Source organism: Pyrus communis, chromosome 3, assembly GCF_963583255.1.
Source record: "Pyrus communis chromosome 3, drPyrComm1.1, whole genome shotgun sequence".
Classification (NCBI taxonomy): domain Eukaryota; kingdom Viridiplantae; phylum Streptophyta; class Magnoliopsida; order Rosales; family Rosaceae; genus Pyrus; species Pyrus communis.
This window is the reverse complement of record NC_084805.1, coordinates 7386256-7404006: the sequence shown is the minus strand read 5'-3', so window position 1 is coordinate 7404006 and position 17751 is coordinate 7386256. Positions and strand designations below refer to the sequence as shown.

General features: G+C 35.4%; 1 protein-coding gene across 1 annotated transcript; it reads left to right on the top strand.

Annotated features, from left to right (window-relative positions):
- The first annotated feature begins 16835 nt into the window (after positions 1-16835).
- LOC137728134 (uncharacterized) lies at positions 16836-17216 on the top strand. Its single transcript, XM_068467011.1, has one exon. The coding sequence runs from the start codon at positions 16836-16838 to the stop codon at positions 17214-17216; it is 381 nt and encodes a 126-aa protein (XP_068323112.1).
- Positions 17217-17751: the final 535 nt, after the last annotated feature.

The window sequence follows — 17751 nt, the reverse complement described above, 5'->3', positions numbered from 1 at the left end:
GCAATCAATCTCACTATTGTTTTGCCAATCTGTACACATAAGTGTGTAATCTTGTCAAGTCGTCCAAATTTACTTAGACATTTGAGGAAGTTGAAGCCACGTCATAAAATTAATTGGCAATGATAGGAGATCGATTACTTATAAATGCATGTAAAGTTTCTTAATTATTCAATATGGGACAATGTTTAACATTCACACACGTCCCCTTATGTATAGTAAAACTCTAGTCAAACATACGAACAACACATACATGATGATGCATAGTATATGTGATCAATAAGCTTTATACGTGCACTAATGTAATGTGATACCACGCAAACAACTTTTGTTCCACCTAAAAATCAATTGAAAATTCAAGAACAGTCATTCAACTTTTCTAAGCTCATACAAAAGTTTCGTATAAACCAAGGTAAGCCAAACAAAGCACATCCTCACAAAAATTAATTTATACCATTTTGTTAGGTTTTTTCTTTTCCAATATGATACGTAAACTATTCTAATCTATGTTAAGAATAATTCAAGTTTGAGTGTAAGAGAGTATATACACTGATGTAGCCAACTAACACAATTTAAATTTTCTATGTAGTTTGTTAGTTGGCTTAACTTGATTTTTAAGAGGTTTAATTTTATGACTAATCAAGTTCTAAACTTGACCAAATTCATACACAAACACTGCCAGTGGTGAGTCAGATTGAAATAATTAACTCCAAAACCAATTCTCATCCAAACCAACCCAAAACCCATGATTTCCACACCTACTCATTTAGGCACATATACACACTTCTGACTAAAACTCAGTAGAAAGTCACCGTTTATTAACCGTGAACTGACGCTTTTGCCTCTGTTTTACTGTTCTATCCTGTTTATTTTTTTTAATCTACACTGTAAAATTACTAATATGCCCGTATATGACACGCACGGGTCAAATGGTACTCAGTTCTTTGCTGTAGTTTTCTCCTCAGACACCTATGGGAGCATGGGACTCTGCAAACTAATTTTATAAGATTCCAAACACTTGAACATATGAGAAAGAAAAGAAGCTAGCCGAGGAAAAGTCCTTCCATGATGCCAATAAGTCAAAATGATCCATCACATGCATCTTGGCGTAATGGTCCCAAAAGAGTAATTAAAATACCGTGGGAGAGTCCAAGTTCAATTGATAACCACGAGGAGTTGAAAAATCTATAAAAGCATGGATTGATGCACTGTCCCCGGTTAATTTGGAATTTAGTTTGAAAAGCCGGCATAGCAATATAATTTTCTGAAAAGCAGGGAAAGAATTATTGCAAGAGAGAACATGAGGTGGAGAGTTGCAGCAATCAGTTTCAAACAAATGTCTTGTTCAGTTAATTTCTTAAAATTCCTAGTTCCTACAGTGAGTTGGTTCTTGGGCTGCACATACATCGGTTATCGTTCTTGGACTTACTATGTAATGTATTAGTATTTCAACCACGTATATTTTTTATATCTTATCTTAGAGATCATATCTGTCAAAACTCATTCGAATTCAAAACTATATCACAATTACATTAAATTTGGTGTTTTCTTTATATAGAACCGTGTTCGTCTATTTTTTCACTACAAATGAATATTTTTAATGTTTTGCAAGATGAATGCCTACAAAATATAGATAGTTTGGATCGTTAAAATATATTATGAATTAGTGCTTACAAAATGAGTGTCTTCAAATCCTAAATTATTTATATATATATATATATATATATATGTATGTATGTATATATCTGTAGCCAGCATTACCTTACGCAGCACGTATTCTAGGCCAATGATATGTGTGATTCTTATATATATATATATTATAAAATCAATGCGGCTTGTATGGCATGAGCTCCATGAAAGCTATGGGTGCATAGAATTTGTTGGCAACACCTAACGAACGTATATGCCAATGAAAATATATTACATAAGGGATTGAAATGATAGATACTGAAAATGGGTGACATTGTTAATTAGCAGGCGCCACATGTTTTTATCAGGTTCACAAACAAGGGACCTTTTTCAAGCATATTATGAGACTCTTGTATGCCACTTATGTTCAGCCAGTGGAAGATGATTTGTCCTCTGTGGTCGCCAACGAGTTCAGCCTTTCCATGATTTAATTTTAACTGAAAAATATACGCCAAAATTCTAAGCATGGATATGAAACGAGCTGGTTTTTCAACTTTATTGACAGTTAAGTCCAAAATTCTAAGGTCATCTCCAACCAAAAAGGGGTCAAAGGGTTATGTTTAGTCATATAGTTCTGTAAGAAATTATATTTTAATGAACAATATCAGACCATATTTTATACCATCTCTAACTCAGGGGGCCAAAGGGCCAAAGGCCAAATATAACCCTTTGACAAAAAATCATCTCCAACCGAAGGGGCGGCCATGGGCCAAACATAATTTATTATTTTAATTGAATTAATATAGTTAATTTAATTAAACTACCATATTAAAATAAGATTTTCGAACATATTGGAAGATTATTGAAAAAAGTGGCCATTTGAAAATTATTGAAAAAATTAAAGGAAATATTATTGGAAGAGAATATAATGTGAAGAATTGAAATAAAATGAAGATAGTATGAAATGATGAAAAATATGTGAGAAATGGTGTTTAAAAAAAAATTTCGTCCAAAAAAAAAAGTGGGCTAGGCTCATTGGGCTGGCTGGAAGGAAATGGCCAGCCAGCTGGCCTGATTTGGTGGTTTTGGCCGGTGGGGCCCACAAACCCTGTGGCCTAACCCTCGATTGGAGAAGATTTTTGTGCCATTTCGAACTATTTTTAACCTTATAACCCTTTGACCGAATTGGTTGGAGATGGCCTAACGTCTCATGTCAGGTATCAATATTGCATATTGTCTCGGGAAATCTGATCAGTTGCAGGCATGCATCTAGTTAACTATATATTAGTCAGGCTAGCACGTTATTTTTCAATGAAAAATGTTGACATGATTGTGATAATAATAATTAAAAAAAAAATTGAAAGAGACTTAAACGATCTCTTATAAAAAATTAACTCGTACATTACACTAAGTAGCTAGGGTTTGTATCGTACCTTGTAGAATAATTGGACCCAAAAAATTAGTAAACATTTGAAGATATCTCTTTTGTAATGAAATAAGTAAACGTGTACCTGTAGCATCCTTATTTAATAATTTTAATATTTTTCTTGACCTACGTAATAAGGTTAGGTTGTTTTTTCTGTTGTTGCTTTTTTGCCATCTCTTTCACGCGATGTCATTCATTTTGGAGTATTGATAAGGCCCTTCCAAGAGATTAATTATTAGGAAGGAGAATAGCATTTCTCTCTTTGAATTTTAAGGCAGTCCAAATCAAATGATCCCGGAGTGCAGGCAAGGCAAGTCGGCAGTTATCAAAGCAAGTGGTTATTGCTTTCTCTTCCTTAAAGCCCCAAAGCAAAAGTTTAATGCGCTTGAGAGTGAATTCAATTCACGTGTATTGGACCAACATGTACGTGGACCCCAACACGAAGAAAATTAAAGAGAAAAGAAAACCACGTGGACCCATCTTTTGAAAATAAACTCGATTATTTCTCCAACATTAGTTTAAAGACTGGTTTAGTGTTGCTGTATTTAAAAAAAAAAAAAAAAAAAAAAAACCTGCTTCTACTATATTGTGAGAATAAACTCATTTTTGCTGCTTCACATTTTTATTTTTATTTATTTATTTTTTTTTTCATCCAAAACTGTGAAAATAAGCTGTTTTTAAATGTTTACCAAACACCTTTTTGATCTTAGTTTTTTTTTTATTTATTTTATTTTATTTTTTATACCCATTTTCTATAAAATCACATCAGTACCAAACCAATACTAAGAACTATTTGGAGTAGCTAATTTTATGAGAATTTTTTTTGGTTCGAGAGTTAAATCATGTTATCTGTTCACACAAAGAAGACTCCATGTTGGTGGATTCAAATGCAGTCTATTTCTGCACATCTTAATGAACTGAATAACGTAATCTAAGTGTCGGACTGAAAATTTCTACACGAAGAAAATTAAAGAGAAAAGAAAACCACGTGGACCCATCTTTTGAAAATAAACTCGACTCTTTCTCAAACATTAGTTTAAGGGCTGGTTTGATATTGCTATGTTTTAAAAAAAAACTACTTTTGCTGTGCTGTGAGAATAAACTCATTTTTGCTGTTTTATGTTTTTTGTATTTTTTAATCCAAAATTATGAAAATAAGATGTTTTCAAGTGTTTATCAAACACCTTTTTTAGTTCAGTTTTGTTTTATACCCATTTTTTATAAAATCAACTCAGTACCAAACCAGTACTAAGAACCATCTGGAGTAGCTAGTTTTACGAGAATTTGTTTTGGTTCGATAGTTAAATCATGTTATCCGTTCATTTTCAAACACACAAAGAAGACTCCATGTTGGTGCAGTCTATTTCTGCACATCTTAATGATCTAAATAACGTAATCTAAGTGTCAGACCAAAAATTTCTTCAATTTCATGCCTTCAATCACAAATTTTTTTTTACTGTACGTTCATGTCTTCGATCGATGCCTTTCCAAATTCCCTATAGACAATATAATACCCTTGGATTTAGATGAGTGGTACGCTTAACTGCCAAAACCTGCCAGAATTGATATGTTTTATTTATTTTGCTCATTCAATTCGACTAAGAAGTTGCTTTCGGAGAAGGTTGCTTAAGAAATAAAGCTGAAGGAGATTTGGCCTTGAATTTTGTAAACATTGATTTATCTATCTCTGACAGCTAAGTTTAAGTTTTCTTATGCTGGTTGTTGTTATGTCATCAGTTATTTATGTTGTTTATATATGTGTGTGTGTGTGTGTGTGTGTATGTTACTGTTTAAGAAGGAAAGAGATGCCCTAGTTAATAACTCTTGTTTGAAGAGAAATATCATATGGGCTGCATTTCTGACAGCTGAGTTTTATAGTTTTGTTGTTATATATTATCAGCTCTTATGTTGTTTACTCTTAACGTTATTGTTATATTGATGGATGATGAAAACGGTTTCATTCTTGTTTGGTGAAAGAGAGGGAAAAAAAACAAAAAAATAAAACAAATGAAAAGTTCAAATTTTTTTTGATTTTATTGAAAAATGACAAATAAAAGTGTAGTAAATAGTATCCTAAACCCGAATGTTTCATTAAAATTCCCAAAAAACAATGAAGGTGTAAGTTTTTTATTTTTTTTCTCTATTAATTAATTAAAATCTATCACTCATACATATTTATATAATGAAAGTTACTGTATTCAAATGCTAAGAAAGCTAAAATGAAAAGTGAAAACCCCAGTAAATTAAAATAAAAAAAGATTCATAAAATACAAATATAATTGGGGAAAAAAATTATACAACCAGATATTTTACGTACCTACTTTAATGATTTCATTTCCAACTTTAACTGCAAACTTTCTACTTAGAGTCCTATATAGCTTTAGTTTAATATGCATGTTATGATGGTATGTTACTTTAACTGCAACTACCTGCCAACGTTTTTATTTGTTATTGCGATGTTACAATTAGCTGAAAAGAGCTCCCCAATATTGGTATTCGGAATATTTTTCCCTTCAAATAAAGTGGTTAGAGATTTCGGGTGCTGAAATTTATAAAGGATCACATAGTTTTTCCAAAAAAAAAAAAAAAAAAAAAATATATATATATATATATATATATATTGATGCTAGAAAGCAATAATTTAACAGATTTTTTTTAATCACCACTTTCAAATGAGGGTGATGCTCATTACCGTATTTATCACTATTGATGAGTTTAAATTTCGAGATCTGTAGAGTGGATAGATACATTTTAAAATTTAAACTTATCCAATAGTAATAAGTACGCTGGTGAGCATCACCACCACTTAAGTGTGGTGAGCAAAGTGCACCCCCAATTTAAATCAAAACTAATTTTGAGACTCGTTGATTGTAAGTTAACAAATGTTATTAAATAATTGTAAAAAAAACTATTAACATAACCTTCATTAAATAATCAAAAGCAATTCAATCTTAAACAACCAAATATAAAAAAAGCTTCAAAAAACTCAAACATTAAAGTTTCACTTGAATAATAATGTTATATAATAAAATAAAATAAAACAATCGTTTTTAGGGAATTATTATTAACACTTCAAATATCTTATTATGCATTTCAAATTTTTATATTTAGAAAAAAAAATTACATTAATAAGGAGTGCACAATCAAATTTTAAAGTGCTAATAAAAATAAATTTTTTAACATATAGTATTTTTAAATATAAATATTAGATGACAAATTTTTTTTTGGAATACCTTCAAATTTGAGATCACGTGCAATTGAACCCTTCGCCCCCCAAAAGCCGCCTCTGTATTCGCCTTGGAACCAGTTGGTAAAAATGGGTTTGAATATGGAGACGATCAAATGTGAACTTTTTTCCGATTAGAATAAATCATATAAAAAAAAAATAATCATATGCAATCGTTTGCAATCTGCCCTCTTAATTAACTTCAAAGAGGAAAATAGTTTTACTTGTCAAATTAATCCTATTTTAAAACACAAAATTATATAATTTTAGGAAACTTTCTAACCGTAAGATCTCACATCGTCCAGAGGTGAGGATCATGTAAGCGTTATGTGTATATTCCCATCTCTACTTAGCACGAGACATTTTGGGAGTTCAATAGCTTCGGAGTTCATCAGAACTTTGAAGTTAAGTGAGTTCGCGCGAGAACAATCCCATGATGGGTGACCCACTGAGAAGTTCTCGTGTGAGTTCCCAGAAACAAAACCGTGAGGGTGTGGTAGAGGCCCAAAGAGGATAATATCGTGCTACGGTGGAGTCGAGCTCGGAGTGTGGTTGGGGCCCAGGCTGGGATGTGACACTAACCGAGTAGTATTGAAAAATGCGTTAACAAAAGTGTTAATTTTGTGTCTAAGCAAACATTATTTTATGTTGGATAATATTAGACCCGGCAGTTTCTTACACGACACGGAAACTGACACACTCCGACCCGGAATGTCTACTAGGATCCCGAATAGAGCCGTGCTAGTCGACACCTGGAAGATGACGAAGCCATAAAGTGTAATAATGTATAAAATGTGAATAAATTAAAATCTAAAAGCGCTTAAGTACACGAGTGCATGGTGAGCGGGTCTGGACTCATTTCACGCATGATACAGAGCATAGGTATAGTACAGTAAGGTTAGATAATGATTATACCATCATAAGAAGACATCTGTACTAAAAAGTGCCACAAATCCTCGTCGATACGGAACTCTGCTGCTAGAACCTGGAGGGGTGCAAAAATAGAAAATGTGAGTGAGTGAAACAAAACTTTTCAAACCAATTTCAATTACCAAGGGCAGTAACCCCTCGTCGTAACACCTGTATAATTCCCAGAAAATAATAGGTGTGACTATAACTCAAATCCATAACCAAAATAACAGTTTCACAATTATGCCGTGTCAAATATTTCCACAAGAATAAGTAACCCAGGTGAAATAAATCAATATGAAATGGTATGTCAGCTGGATCCACCTATTGTGGCATGTACGGTTGAACCAATAACTCATCAACATGCTAGCCGGAGTCACCTCACGTGACCTGTACGGCTCAATCAATAACTCATCAACATGCTAGCCGGGAGTCACCTCACGTGACCTGTACAACTAAATTTATAGCTCATCAACATGCTAGCCAATAGTTCATCAACATGCTAGCCAGGAGTCACCTCATGTGACCTGTACGGCTCAATCAATAGCTTATCAACATGCTAGCCAGTAACTCATCAACATGCTAGCTGGGAGTCACCTCACGTGACTTGTATGGCTCAATCAATAGCTCATCAACATGCTAGCCGGGAGTCACCTCATGTGACCTGTACGACTGAATTTATAGCTCAATAAGTATACTTGCACACGAGTTGGAACCACCTAAAGTGATCTGTACGACAGGACTAGGTGTAAATAAATACAATCAAGTGCTACGATCACGTGAAGACTATGCAAATAATCGCGAGTCACCTAGGAGTCGAAACCACCTATTGTGGTCTGTACGACAGGACTGTGCACCTACCTTGGATCCAAGGTGAGTGTAAGGTGCAGGAGGTGAACATCACGTGAAGGACTGTGTCGTAGCCACGGGCGGGAGCACTAACATCGGGGTGCAGGTTTATGAGCTCTCAATGCATCTCACACAATCATCAATATACATAAATAATCTACAACTCACCTGGTACTTACCTGAGTGTCCACAGCGTCAAATCACATTTATGCCATGCATATTGATTTATACGTATATCATTGAATTAATATAGAACTTCCTTGAAACAAAACCATGAGGGTGTGATCGGGGCCCAAAGCGGACAATATTGTGATATGGTGGAGTCGAGCCTGGGTTGTGATGGGGGCTCGGGCCGGGATGTGACAAAAATGACAAGAAAATAACGTGTTTCGGATCAACATAATAACTAATTGGGTCATTATCGGATGACCCGTTAATAATGGGTTCTTAACGGGTGTACATGCGGGTAACACGTGGGTAACCCGTTAAGAAAAATAAGTTATAATTTTAATGTTTAATTACTAAAAAATTTATTATAAAATACAATAGCTTGTATATATTGGTATATTCTATATTAAATATTTTTTTTTGTATTATTATTCTATATAAGTTAAAAAAATTAAGTTTTATTTATTTATTTATTTATTTTTATTATCAGAGTTTCTTATTATCATTAATAAGATAAATTTTACTTAGCATGCTGTTGTCCAAAATTAAAATAAACTAGTATAGTATTAGTGTAGGCAATAAGACATCCCTACAAGTATGAAAAATGTGAAAGAATATATAAATACTCGTGATTCATCATTCCTCCACAAGTAGACAATGGTTACACTTACATTATCATTTAGATTTTTAAAACCCTCCAAACCGTCATGAATGGTATTTTTTATTTGAGTGTAAAAGTAATAAAATTAATAATAATTATTGTAGAAGTGCAAGAAATGTAAAAAAAAAAAAAAATATATATATATATATACACACACAATCACTGATAGTGACAAGCCTTACAACTTTCGTGAAAGGGTCAGCTTTGAAATCCGACACTATAATCCATAAACCTTAAATTTGTATTTAACCATTGATTGTCGTTTATGCTTTATTCTTTATATTGAATTTAATTTTTAAAATTTTCTTGATCTTCTGGGGGATGTAGGAAGATCAATAGTTCGGATCTTTGAGATCACGTCCCGATATTTATAGTTAATTGAAATATGAGTTGATGTTATATAGTTTGTAGAGACTTTATAAACACCGAGCAATATTTTCACTAACGGTAAAACTCTGAACATAATATTAACGATCCGAACTGTTCATCTTCTTGTATCCTCTAATAGATCATGTTTTGGAAAAACAAAATCTGAAAAAACAAAATTTGGTGAGAAAAATGAAGTATAAATGTAAACAACAATCGACGGTTAAATTTTGATCTATGATTTATATGATTATAGTGGCACATTAAGAGTTAAGCCCTTCACGAAAGTTGTAAAGCTTGTCATTACGAGCATTTATGACACATCCCGACCCGGATTGTCCACTAGGACTCCGAATTGAGATGTGCTGGCTGGCACCTGGAAGGTGACGAAGACAGCACATCTCAATTCGGCCCTAAATCACGTCAACACTCTCGTGACATCGAGTATGATTTAATAACGTCAACGGGAAAATAATTTAAAACCATATACGTACATTCACATCACTACGACACGAGGGTATAATCGTCATTTTCACACATTCAAGGATAAAATATATATTAATTCGGGACAGATCGTCACATATTATATACTCCGGCCGACCAAAAAATGTAACAAAAACCTGTCATAAGCATAGGGAATCTCTGTACAACAAGATATGTTATTACTAGTAGTAGCAGTACTTGTCAATCTCTGGACTATGAATCTCAATAAAAGAATTAGGGTTTTACTGAGTAAATTTAAAAGTTCAACATGAAACACGCTTATTGTTGTTTTTATATATTCTTATAACATCGTCTGTGAGTAAACATAATAAATTTATAATGATAATTAATTAGTTGAAAAGTATTATATATTGAGTAATGATTGAAATTAAAATAATTATATATTGAGTAATGATTCGAAAATAAAATAATTAGCACGGTGGTCCAACAAAAAGAACTGTACATATAAAACGCAGAAAACTTGTATGTTGTCATGATTTGAGCCACATAAACCCTAGTTCATGTGTAATTCACATGCAGCTGTTGTCGTATGCATGTGTGTACTCGACTAAAGTAGTAATATTTCTAGCAATAATGAATTATTGACAATTGACAAGTTAGGGGAGAAATCAAATATTCTCCATTACATTTTGTTGGCTATGGTTTTCTCCAATTGTGATTTATGATGAATTGGAGGCATGCATGGCACATTCACAATGTGCAAGTCACGTAGCTGGGGATGTGTACGTGGACCGGAGAGATTGATCGGAGAACGTATACTCTGTTCAAAGGGGTGGTTCGGATCAGGATCTCGATTTGAAAATGGGAAGTTGAATCTCGAACCACACTAGTAGAAAAAAATATTTGCACGACAAAAAGAGAGTCCTGTTGCGCAAAAACGTCTTGTCAAAAAAAAAAAAAAATTGGAAACCTTATGTGACAAAGGTTTTCGTCGCGCAAGGCACCTTTAAACAACGAAACGAAATGTTCATCGTGCAAAAGATGAGAAAAAACGCGGGTAAGTGGAAATTTGGCGCTGAAATCTAACCCGACAAACAATTTCCCGTGAAAATGTTAGGTGGTGACATAATCCTCGCGTAAAGGTGTTCTGAAATAGTCAATGGATCATTTAACACATGGTATTAATTGGGAACTTTGCGTGACGAACTATTCATCGCGCAAAGGTTCCACGGTTCTTTATAACACATATTTACTTTCACTTATTCTCACATACGTTTTCCAAAACCCTAAAATTTCTTCCCATTTTCTTCTTCCAAAAATCCCTCATATCCCAATTGTAGTTTCAATTTTTTGTAGGATGGCCGATTCCGCTGCTCCTCCAATTAAGCGATGTGAGGGAGAAGGATATGGTAAAGGTAATAATTAAGTTTCTATGGATCTAATATTTTTGTTTTTGGAACAACAATTTTGGATGAATCACTTCTTTGATTTTGAAATTTATATTTTGTTTCCACAGATAAAAAAACCAGGAGAGCGTAGGTGCGGGCTTAAATGGCTGTATTATTGATTGAAAGACCAGCGCAGTAGAAATGTTATTCAAGTGTTGTGGACGAATAACATACTTTTTTAATTATGTATTTGAGGACGATATTTTTAATTATTTTTTTAATAGTTATTTGGATTAAATTTTCAGTTTAATTGGTTAGTTGGTTAATTTAATTTTGATTTAAATTTTTATAAGGTTAAATATTGAATTTAAGCATTTGTTTGTAATTATGAAGTTTACATAAACAGAGAGTATTAATTGTCTAATTGTTCTTTTGTCAAAGTTTTATGAAGTCTGGGATGAATTTTGACAGAAATCAATTAGACAATAGTCTATGTTTACATAAACTTCAAATTTTCAAAAAAATATTTAACTTCACTGTACGTCATAGCTTCATTATTTACTCGATGAATGTGTCATTGCAAAGACTTTAAGCGACGATAATGTGTAAGTGTGTTTGCACGACAAAATTATTGTCGTGAAATGTGCGGGAAAAATGCGTGTAAATTTTGCATGACGAAGACTTCGTCACTCAAAGATTTTATGTTTTTAATCAGATTGTTCAATTGCAGAGGCAGAAACTGCAAAAATTTTAATCAGATTGCTCTGTTAATTGGCTTGGGCTCATTAAACATGTCGCATGCTTGGCGTGACTCGAATAATGTACTAATATTATAATATGGTTTGGCATGATAAATATGCATGATTTGCACGGGTTTGATGTCCAACAAACTATTATTTTATTGGCGTGGCATGATTGTAAATTGGCATACACTCCATTTCGTACCTTATGCATGGATTTCTAAGCTCGACTTGTGACACTTCCATAATGATTGAGCCTTGAGACATGATTGGGTTTGTAAGTGACATTTTTGAACCTCAAGACATAGCAAAACCAACTAAGCCATCCCAATTGAAAAAAATCCCAACCAAAAGCCCTAATTTCAGTTACACATTTGATTATTACACATAAGATTATTAGAACTAAGATTAGGGTTTTGATTATTACCTTTAAACAAAGAAGGACGTCGTTCAACTTAAGAGACGATGAGGACGATGATAGGGTTTTGACAATGGGTACTGGTTTTGAGTTCAAGAGTTGTATGCAAGCGAATGAAAGGAAAAATGGACTCTTAAACTAACTAGGTTTTGTTTTCCTATGGTGGGAACACGGTAACTCGTAAATAAGTAACCATTCATATGAGTACACGTATTAATTCTTATTAAAAAATAAAAGCAAATATATGTCAGTTGGTTCAGTTAACCACTAAGTAATAATTTCGAGAACCGCTTGCTAGATTGACTAAGGATGGTTTGATTCAGTTTAACTACCGAAAATATATAAAAATAAAAAAAATAAAATAAAAACAATCTGCTAGTTTGATTCAGCTGGTTGAGTCGGTAATTATTTTTTTTTTTTTCAAATGTCCAACCCTACTCAATTATATTTTATCCAGAAGGATGTCAATCTCATATAGCAGGGATAGATTGAGTTTATCAATGACTACGATTGCACCATCAAATACCACCCCGCTTGTGCATACGTAGTGGCAAATGCCCTCGACATGATATTTTATGGTCGACTCAACGGCCTCTATGTTTGTCATATTACTTTCCTAAACAATCTTGAGTCTACAGGAGCAGTCTTGGGAATTGATCACTTTGGAGCCTTGTTAGCGAACTTTCTAAGTCAAACCAATCTTATTGGATGTTCGTGATGCTCATATGAACTATCCAAAAATGTTTGGAATTGAAGCAAGCAGTGTTGAATGACAACAGGGGACACCTAAGAGCAAGGAAGGTAGATGGTATGTTTATGCAAGGTGATGAGATGTATATGCTGAATAATAAGGAGTTGAAGAAAACAATTTTTGACGAGGCACACATTTCATCCTATGCTATGCATCCTGGTAGCATTAAGATGTACCACACCATCTGACCTTTTTGTTATGAGCCATGAATGAAAAGGAAAATTGCCGAATATGCAAGCTGATGCCTAGTTTGTCAGCAGGTCAAGGCAGAACGAAAGAAACCATTCGGATTGCTACAGTCATTCCCTGTACCCGAGTGGAAATGGGAGAATATCACCATTAATTTCATGTACAAACTAGCTTGTACAGGTGGTGGTTCTAATGGTATTCGGGTGATTGTAGACCGACTCACCAAGTGTGCGCATTTTCTACCTGTTTATACTCTTTGAATTTTCTGGTGGAAGTCTTCATTTCTGAAATTGTCAAATATCATGGTGTTCCGGTCAGCATCATCTTCGATCGTGACCCCAATTTTACTTTGAAATTCTGGAAAGCTTCTTTAGAAAACTTTAGGATCATATCTACTCTACAGTATTGCCTACCATATTTAAACAGATGGATAACCCGTGAGAACTATTCAAATACTTGATGATATTTTGAGGTCCTCAATCCTTCAGTGTAGAGATCAATGGCATAAGTGCTTACTTTTTAATAAATTCTGCTTACAACAACAGCTATCGCTCGAGCATTTGATATGTCACCATTCGAGTTGTTGTATGGTAAACCTTGCCAAACACCATTGTATTGGTCGGAAATAGTTGAAAGAGCTTTAGTAGGTCCATAATTGGTGGACGAGTCGAGCATAACATATAGATGATCTAAAGGAACATGAAGATTGCACATGACCGACAAAAGGGCATCACATACAGACATTTGACATATAAGGTGTATGCATTAGTGACATGATGTTCTTGAAGATGTCACTGTGGAAGTTTGTAGTTCACTTTAGAAAAAGAGGAAAGCTAAGTCCTCACTACACTGGTCCATACCAAACCATTGAACGAGTTGGTGAGGGTGTTTATCGACGTGACATACCTCCAAAGTTGTTGAATGTGCACAATATTTTTCACATGTCCATTCTATGGAGATACGTATCTGATCCTTCAAATGTGATATAACCTCAACCCTTGGAGTGCAACCAAGATCTAACTTGTGATGAGGTACCGGTTGTCGTTCTCAATTGAAAAGAGAAAACTTTGAGGAACAAAATCATCCAACTTGTGAAAGTCTTGTGAAGGAATCACGTGATTGAGGAAGCGACTTGGTAGACCAACCGACGTATGAAGGCTATTTACCCACATTTATCTCTTTGACTATACCTCGTGTATAGAAATTTTAAGGATGAAATTTTCTTAAGGGGGTAGGTTGTGAGTCTTCTGACAACCTATCCCTAATTGTTTTGTATTTTTCTCCTTGAAGTTGTAAAGTGACAAAAAATAGCTTAAGCAAAATCTTACGTGGACATTTGAGCTCACTTCTGCTTCCAGTATATGTAAAGCCGAAAATACCACCTCCTTGGAGTGATAATATTGTACAACCACTCTACAAGGCTAGACCTGGAGTGAACAGAAGGCTAAGCCCTCCCTCACGGGGGAATGATCCAATCATGTGGTTCTCGGTGTGATTGAAGTAAGCAATCACCTACCAAAGCACTCAGGGTAGATTGATTCACTCTGAAGTATAGGCTTAGCCAGCTGTCTCTACCCAGGTACTCGATTATCCTACCTAAACTACGCATTACCTTTTCTCCCACGTAAAGTGTCAGACTGCGCCTACTGGCATGGATGCGCCTTCCACCCACAATGTGGAAGTGACAAATAATCTTTCCCTGACGTGGCATACATACATTAGAATTCCTTTGCTGGCCTCCAGTGTCCCTGACGACTTAAGGGAATATCGAATGACATAGATCGAATCTGCAATGCCTATAAATACGCCTGATGACTCCTTAAGAAAGGTTAGACATTTTGACTCCCAGAAGTATACTACACCCATTTCTTTCTCAACTTGCATGTCCCATGATCAACTTATATGTCCTCAATGCCCTATCTCCCCCGCATAAAGCAATTTTGTGATGATACTGAATACACATCAGGAGGGCCGTCCCTTTTACCTACCATCAAGTAATTTGATACCTCACTCTCGCTGAAGTGAAGGGAATTGAGGGAGATGAAGTTAGCCCCTACTCCTGTGCAGTTTCAAGTTTCAACTTCTTCCACAAGCTCAAGCGAGCATAGGTGCCTACTTTGACCATCAACCTAGGAATATTAGGGAGTTCAATTTTGACATCGGCCTCCAGGATAACTGTATGCCTAAATCTAAGGAAGATAAAGACATTGAATTTATTGCCTTCGATCTGAAGAGGTCGGATCGAAGGGCCAAAATTGGAGCCAAACTCTTGGTACGAGAAAATGAGTTTTTTACTAAGTTTTTGCTAGACAACAGAGACGTCTTCGCCTATTTGGCAGAAGATATGCCCAGAATCGACCCAAGAGTAATCTGCCTTAAGCTACATGTAGACCCAAACTTTAAACTGGTCATTCAGAACAAGAGGAATCATAGTCTGAAACGGGGTACAATTATTGAAACGGCTCGACAAACTCATGGATACGAAATTCAAAGTGGAGGTGTACCACCCAGAGTGATTGGTCAATATGGTGTTTGTTAAAAAGAAAATTGGCAAATGGCGGGTCTGCGTAGATCTTACTGACTTGAGCAGAGCTTGTCCCAATGACAGTTTCCTACTATGGCAGATTGACTAACTCATCGACGCCATATTAGGCCACGAGAAGCTCAGCTTCATAGATGCATACAATGGCTATAATCAAATCTGCATGGATAAGTCTGACATGGAAAATACTTTCTTTTTTTTATGGTAGACAAGGGTACCTACTGTTACGAGGTATTGCTATTTGGTTTGAAGAGAAAATCAGAAGGACTATAGAGGTGTATGTCGTTGACATGGTGGTGAAAATCGGAAAAACTATGGAAGTGTACAGAGGTGTATGTCGACAACATGGTTGTGAAAATTGGAAAGACCATAGAGGTGTATGTCGACGACATGGTTGTGAAAAACAAGTGGAAGGGTGATCATTTGGAGGACTTGGTAGAGTCATTTGACTTACTCCGCAAGTATTAGATGAAGCTTAACTCGAAAAAAATGCATCATTGGATCCATAGCGGGAAATTCCTAGGGTATTTAGTAAAGCAGTGAAGTATTGAGGTTAAACCCTGACCAAATAAAGGCGATCATTGATATGCAATCCTCTATGACGGTGAAGAAGATCCAGAGCCTCATGGGCAGAGCAACTTTCTCCAAGTCGACAATAAGTGCAAATTTTTTTTTTAATGCTATAAAAAATAACAAGGGGCTGCTATGGCATAAGAAGTGTGAACACACATTCCTTAAACTAAATGAGTATTTGTCTTCATCTTCTCTCCTCTCGAAGCTTGTCTCTGAGGAAGATTTATATTTTTATTTGGCAGTATCTGAAGTCGCGGTTAGCGCTGCTCTAGTTCAAGAAGACCTGTAGGGCTATAAGCTAGTATATTATGTGTCAAAGGTTTTCCTTGGACCAGAGACAGGATACCCAAAGATGGAGAAGTTAATCCTAGCGTCAGTTAGAGTGGCAAGAAAGTTTAGGCCCTACTTTATTACATTATGGATCGTGGTCATGATAGAATTCCTAGTCTGCTCGATCCTCCACGACCTCAACTGCTTCACGAGAGTCAAAAAATGGGTCATCGAGCTGCGACGGCATGGCATGATCTATAAACCAAAGATTGCCATCAAGAGTTAGGAAATGGCAGATTTCATTGTTGAGTTCACCGGGTGGTGCCTTTACGTAGGCAGATCGGTTAACCCTAATGGAGCGGGGGTTAAACTAGTGTTATTCATTCCGAATGACACTATAATGTCACAAACGTTGAAGCTGGGATTCTATGCCAGCAACAATAAGGCTGAATACGAAGCCTTTTTAGCCGGACTAAGAGTCACCTTCGAACTTCAGGTAAAAGAAATATCCATTTACTACAATTCACTTTTGGTAGCGAACCAGGTCACAGGAAAATATGCTGTTCATGACCCGATCATGGCACTATATCTGGCGAAAGCCAAAAAGCCATTGAACAAGTTCACTAAATTCGACATTCATCAACTTCTTCGAATGAAGAACTCCATGTAGACGCGCTAACCAATTTAGGATTATCTATTGACCACCAACTTTGGCATAACATTCCCTTCAAGTATTTGGAAACACCCAACATTATGAAGCATGTCCTGAAGTGGATCATAGTGATAAATGAACGGGAGAATTGGATGGATGAAATATTAACCTATATCAGACATGAAAACCTCCCATATGACCTTGGCCTGGCAAGAAAGGTCATCCAAAAGGCATTCCAGTTTGTCATCGTCTAAGATAAGTTATATCGCCGTTCTTATTTAGGTCCACACCAACTTTGTGTCACTTCCAAACAGGGACTAAAAATCCTAATATATACATTTTGAAATTTGCGGCAACCCGTTTGCCGCCGAACACTCATCGAGAAAGCCCTCATTGTTGGGTAATGCCAAAGATCTGCTCCGATAACTCATTAATCGGCAAAAGAAATGAACCCAATGGCTACTGCATGACCATAGCTGCGTTCGTAGAATTCCATCCCGAACCACCACTCGAGATTCACCGAGGCACTTGCCTGTTTGTGTGGCAAGGTTCA

Coding starts and splice junctions, on each gene's coding strand:
- LOC137728134 (XM_068467011.1), top strand. CDS start 16,836: ATGGCAGATTTCATTGTTGAGTTCACCGGGTGGTGCCTTTACGTAGGC.